Genomic DNA, 6,000 nt, shown 5'->3' with positions numbered 1-6,000 from the left:
AAAGCTCTTAAAACTGGTGTTTTTCTCCCCATGTTAGAACTTGCACAGTGTAATCAACCTGCCTCTCAATACCCTTAACAGTCAAGCCCAGCAATGTCTCTGAGCTAGAATCTGTGCTGTTCCTCTTAAAAGCAGCTCAGTTATATGATTCATCCTGCCAGTAAAGACCATTCTATTACACTTTTTCCAGCATTCCCTCTGCTTTCTCTTTACATAAATCTCATGACATGGATGCACTGGCATCGTCTCTGTTTGTCTGTGAGTTCTCCATGAACAGTTGAAGGTGTTAGGGTTGGCTGCAGGACCCTGTATGTCCACATAACTCACTGCCCAACCAATGTCTTTGTGCTGTATCTGTGGTTGTCTCTGAGCTGAAACTTCTCCCTACATCAGGAATAAAAGGATGCTCTTCCATGCTCCTTCAGCTTGGTCCTGCACTGCTGCATGTTCAATGGCCAGCAGAAGTCTGCCTAGTCTTTGGAACAAATATGTTGAGCTTTAATAGTAATTTGGTGTTTGGGATGATTTTTTCATTTCTTGGGGAATTGCTGGATTGAGTAGATTTGGAGAAGTCACTCCCTAGTCTTTTTAGGCAGTTATTCTAATGTGCATTAAGCCACCATGGCTCCCGTGTTAGCTGTGTTTGTGTGCTTGATACTGGTTAAATGAAAAGAAAAAATGAAATTAACACCTGTTCCTTAAGAAAACTGTGCTTTCTTAGCTGCTTTCAGGAGAACCATCTGACTCAAGATACTAAGGTCTTTAATTTTACCCTACCTTTTAATCTCATTGACATTTTCTGAACATTGTTTTCTGTGTGCAGAGCCTGGGGTAGACCAAGCAGTGAGAAAATAGACTGTGAGAGTCTAATAGCAGAGAGTAGAATAGACTGTGGAGCAGACCATTTGTATCTGAGGGCTCCTGGACCCTTTGGCTGCTCTCTGTGGGACTCCTTGAAGTGGCACTTCAGCTGTGTTTAGTGCCAGATAAGTTAAAAAAACCATGAGTTTTGCCTCCACTGCTGAGCAAGCCAAGTGGTCCTTGTGAAGCCATTTCATTTCTTTTTTCCTTTTTCTTATTTTCTTCCTTTTCCTTTTTTTCTTTCTTTTTCTTCTTTTCAGTTCTACCATTTTCTGTTGGTTTTGGTTGGTTTGTTTTTGTGTTTCCTTTTGGGCTATATAACATGTGAGCACCGTGACTTAACCAAATTAGGTACACCACTAGAATTCTGAAATTAGTGGGGGCATGAATAAGCACTTTTGTCAATGTAACTGTTCCCATATACATCTGAACTGCAGATGCTGCTATGGAGCAAAAAATGATCCCCTAGACTTCAATAAGTCAACCTGAACATTTTCATTAAACCTGATATGTTGTTTCTGTTTTGGGAATGAACTCTGGAACATCTGTGCAGACCCATTCCCAATGGTCTGCATTGTCACCTCTCACAGTCTGGGAGTGTCACCTATCACCGGAAATGGTGTTTGCTCCTGTCCTCAGCGGCGTTGCACAAACAGCCCTGAATTGCAGGTGACTCACCAAAAAGTGCCCTTTTCTCTGGTAGCATCCTGAGGGTTACGTTGGTGGTATCTCCCCAGATTTCTGGCATAGTCTGAATCTGGTGTCATTGGTGGGCAGGGTGTGACACAGCCAGGTATGCTGAGCACACACACACACACGGGTTGTGCTGCAAGCAGCTCTGTGTTCCTCAGGGAAAGGCAGGGGGGATTTCTTTAAATACCCGAGAGACAAAGACTTTAATCACAACACATTTTCTTAGGTAATATCAACAAACGGAGAGAAATCTGAAATTGTAACATGCTGGTTTTGGACATGTGTTGGTTCTCCAGCAGCCTTTTTATTTCTCTGGTTTTAGTTACCTTTTGTAGTTTTATGACAGGTATGACAGGCTGGAGCCACTCTGCTTGTGAACACTTTTATGTCTTTGAAGATTCTCCTTTTGAAATGAAATGTTTCTTGGCCGTTCTTAGCTCAAAGGTGGAACTTTATAGGGAGCGGGATGGAACTGTTTGCAGTGGGGGGAACTCCAGAGCAATTTTACTTCCTTTGAAGATGTGTGTTGTTCCTGAAGCTACTTTTGTGGAATAGGAAAATCATCTGGGGCCAAGCAGGAAGTTGTGAGGTCTGTGGCACATCCCAGCAAGCCCTCGCCCTGCATGGCACTGTCCCTTCCCTGCCCAGGAAACAGCTCTGGGCACTCATGATAAGCAAGGAGAACTTTTGGACAGATTTATTTTTAAAATCCACATCTGAGGGTGGGCCCGCACAACCCCCGTGGAGTTCATTGTTGGGTACAAGCCGGTATGCTTGAGCCATTGGTTTTGTTTGGTGGGTTCGTTTTTCTTCCAGCTACCTCCACGCTTCCACCCACCCGTGTGTTTGAAGCTCGTTGTGCAGTGCTGAAGAATAACAAAGGCAGATAAAGGAAATTCATTACATGACCCAATGCTCTGGTGATGCTGGGTAGGTAAGACCCGGCCTCTCCCGGGCTGAGGTGAGCTGAGGGAGAATCCCTCACAGCCGGGCTGAGGGATCACCTGAGGCGGACAGAGGGAAAACCTCCTCATGCCCGGGCACGGCTGAGGGAGAATCCCTCACAGCTGGGCTGAGGGATCACCTCAGGCGGACAGAGGGAAAACCTCCTCATGCCCGGGCACGGCTGAGGGAGAATCCCCTCACAGCTGGGCTGAGGGATCACCTCAGGCGGACAGAGGGAAAACCTCCTCATGCCCGGGCAGGGCTGGGCTGAGGGGGATCCCCTCAGGGCCGAGCTGAGCTTTCTGAGGAACCGCCTCAGTCTGAGGTGGGCTGAGGGAGAACCCGCTCCTGGCTGGGCTGAGGGATTCCCTCAGGGCTGGAGGGACACCCTGAGGGCCACATTGAAAACAGATGAGGTGCCGACCTGAAGCGGCTGACGGACCCCTCAGGGCCGGTCTGAGGAGGGATGAGGAGGCGCCCCGAGGCGGGCTGAGGGGACACCCCTACGGACTAGTCCCTGGACGGCTGAAGGGCCGGTACAGAGCACAGCTGAGGGGGCACTGGTTCGGGCCGGTTCAAGGGCGGCTGAGGCGCCGCCCTACTGCGCCGCCCCGGGCCGGCCGCACGGACCCCTCGGGGCCGCTGGGGCGGGGCGCGCACGGCCGGCGGGGCGGGGCGCAGGGCAGGGGCGGAGCCTCCCCCGGCCCCCGCCCCGCCGGCCCCGGCCCCGCCCGGGCTGTCAGAACCGGCCTGTCCCGGGCAGGCTCGGGGCGACCGCGGGATGCGGCGCTGAGCGCGCTCCGCTCGCTCTCTCTGTCCGTCTGTCCGTCCGTCCATCGGTCTCCCCGCCCGGGCTCCCGCACGCCGAGATTCCCTCCCGCAGCCCATGATGTGCCTGGAAAGCGACGGCTCCTCCGGCAGCAGCCCGGTCTGCGGCGGGCGGCTCCGAGCTGGCGACGAGGAGGAGGAGGAGGACGGCGAGCGGGGCTGCTGCGGCCGGGGTGCCGAGGGCGAGGTGCAGACCCTGTCGGGCAGGATGAACCCCCCGGCGGCCGGCAAGCACCCCGACCGCCCCGCCGCCCTCCGCAAGGCGCCGACCCTCGGCCGGGCCCGGGTAGCGGCCGCCGGCATCCTCAGTGTGGGCAACGTGCTCAACTACCTGGACCGGTACACCGTGGCAGGTGAGCGCACCCCGCGGCTGTGAGGGCATCCCCCGCTGCCCGGGGACAGCCCTTCACGGGCACGGTGCAGCCGCCGCCGTCCCCAGGGTTGTCGTGGGCTCGGGTCAGCGGGGCTCGTCCGCCGTGCCGGGGCTGGAGAGGAGGGATGGCGTGAGGGATGCGGCGCGGCCGGTGCCCATTGTGCGGCCCCTCCGGTATTGTTCTCTAGTTTGTGTGAATTTTATCGAAAATAAGAGGAGCGCCCTTTGTTTGTGTGGGCTCGATGAAATGGAATGGGTGCTCGCTGGGATTCGGGAGGGACCGGTGTCCGCAGCGCGGTGAGAGCGGAGGGCGCTCGGCGAGGCTCGGGGTGATGGCAGACGCGTTATCGATCCCGGCACAGGGCGAGCGCTGCGGGCGACAGGTGCAGCTGCGGCCGGAGAGACACACACAGCCTGCTGCCACACGGGGGGAGACGGGCGAGCGGGGTGTCCTTGGGTGAAAATCGCAGCGAAGCAAATCCCCTTTGCTTTGTTTCTGCGGAGTGCGTCCAGCCTGGAGCAGCCGGCTGCCCTTCAGCCCTGTGCCAAGGAGGGTCCCTTCCCTGCAGAACTCCCGAGCGAGCGGGTGACAGCAGAGCTGGCAGGAGCGGGCGCAGGAGGAGCGGCTAGGCAGCTGCAATGCACTTTGCAAAGCTCGGTTTTCTGAAGGTAAACACTCAAAATCATGCGCTGGTGGATGTGTGACCAGCCGTAGTGTGTGAGCCACTATGTTCCTCAGTACTTACTACTACGGTGAAGCTCAGCTCCAAAGCAAATGTCTGTTTGGGTGTTTACTGTGCCATCCCTAGAGAGGACTCCTTGTTTATTCTTGTCAGGCAATAACAGCAGGGAAGAAGATCATCACTGAACTTTTTCTAATTAGAAATGAAGTAGGCTTGTTGGTAATCAACTGTCTCATGTCATTAGAATATAATACATAGTCTCTGTTTGGCAATACTGATAATTTTATCTTTAGAGCTTACAAAGGGGTTTGTGCATGTATAAATGTTTCTCTATGCATATATATGTTTTAATCACTAGGACTCAATGTGGTGTTAAGCAAATCCAATATTTGTTTATACTACATTAAAATAATATATGTTTGTAGGGCAGTGATAGAGAGCAAGGGACATAAATCTAAGTCACTGTTGTTAGAATAAATTGGCCAGGTTGTATTTATTTTGTCTGGAGTAAGGAGATGGGGAGGATTAGAAGGAGAATTTAGCTGGCACCATTGTGGCTTTTTTGTTTTTCTTTTTAGATGTGGCTTGTTCCTTCAGGAAATGTAAAGGCCAGTATTGGAAGATATTAAGTACTCAGCTGGTAGTCAGTCTGTTACAGAAGGAAGCTTGAAGATAGAAGGTTAACCTGTTATTGTTGAAGGAAATTGTAGTGTACTCCCTTGCCCTCAAATAGGGACCTCTCTAAGTGGAGTTTTTCTACAAAGCACCTTTAATGCATGGCAAGTTTCCTTTTTAGGAAGCTATTCCCCCCATCATGCAATCTTAAAAAAAAAAATCACATCTAGTTCACCTATTTGCTTTAGCACTTCCACCAAGACATTTGCCATCTGATTTTTCTGCCTGCAAGAACTGAAAGCATCTTCTTTTCTGGAAAGGCTGGAAAGTGCCTGACCAAGCAGAAGATAAAAATGCCTGCTTACTGTAATGTGGCATTGCCAAACCCAGTGCTGTGATTGCTGGTATTCCTAGGACAAGCTCTGGTATTACTGTGCTCAACAACTGCCCTGTGGAACTTATCTATTAACATTCAGCTTGGTATCAAAGGTTTAAGATCTCAGACATCAGACTTCCCTTTGGGGACAGAATCAAACTTTGCATGGGCTTTTTGTCTTCTGTCAATTGGTATTTACTTTTCAAACTGGTCTTATATAAAGTGCTAATCTAAAACATGAAATAATTTAAATCCAGTGTAATGGAAGAGCTGTGGTAATAAAAATTATATGTTTTGAGCTCAAAACTGACTTGATTATAAAGTCTTCTCTAAAAGTAATCTTTACTTTTGTATTTTGAGTCTTAGTGCATACCACATGCTTATGTGATGTGCACTTGCAGATGAATCAAGCTAGCACTTTGAATATGCAGCTCATGTCTCAAGACAGGTAATAATTAGTAAATACAACTCTCCAGACCTTCAAAGTGCATTTCAAATATGAATTGTTGCAGCAACGTAATAAGGGATTTTAACACCAGCCACGTTATGGCAGGGGAAGTAGCGTCAGAAGTTATGATTTACCTAAGGCCAGTGGATGTTGTGAGAACTGGAATTAATTTCTGATT

The 6,000-nt window shown here is 50.4% G+C and overlaps 1 protein-coding gene across 1 annotated transcript in view; it reads left to right on the top strand.

Moving 5' to 3' along the window:
* The first annotated feature begins 3,342 nt into the window (after positions 1-3,342).
* The window catches only part of LOC136565198 (sphingosine-1-phosphate transporter SPNS2-like), a 136,740-nt gene continuing 134,082 nt past the window's right edge, over positions 3,343-6,000 (top strand). Inside the window, exon 1 of the mRNA XM_066563676.1 lies at positions 3,343-3,680. Within this exon, the coding sequence (XP_066419773.1) occupies positions 3,386-3,680 (295 nt within the window). The 5' untranslated portion in view covers positions 3,343-3,385. The remainder of the gene's footprint in view (positions 3,681-6,000) is intronic.

The sequence above is a fragment of the Molothrus aeneus genome, chromosome 20 (assembly GCF_037042795.1).
Source record: "Molothrus aeneus isolate 106 chromosome 20, BPBGC_Maene_1.0, whole genome shotgun sequence".
In the NCBI taxonomy this organism is placed as follows: domain Eukaryota; kingdom Metazoa; phylum Chordata; class Aves; order Passeriformes; family Icteridae; genus Molothrus; species Molothrus aeneus.
Note: the sequence above shows the minus strand (reverse complement) of the source record. Positions and strands in the feature narration are given on the sequence as shown.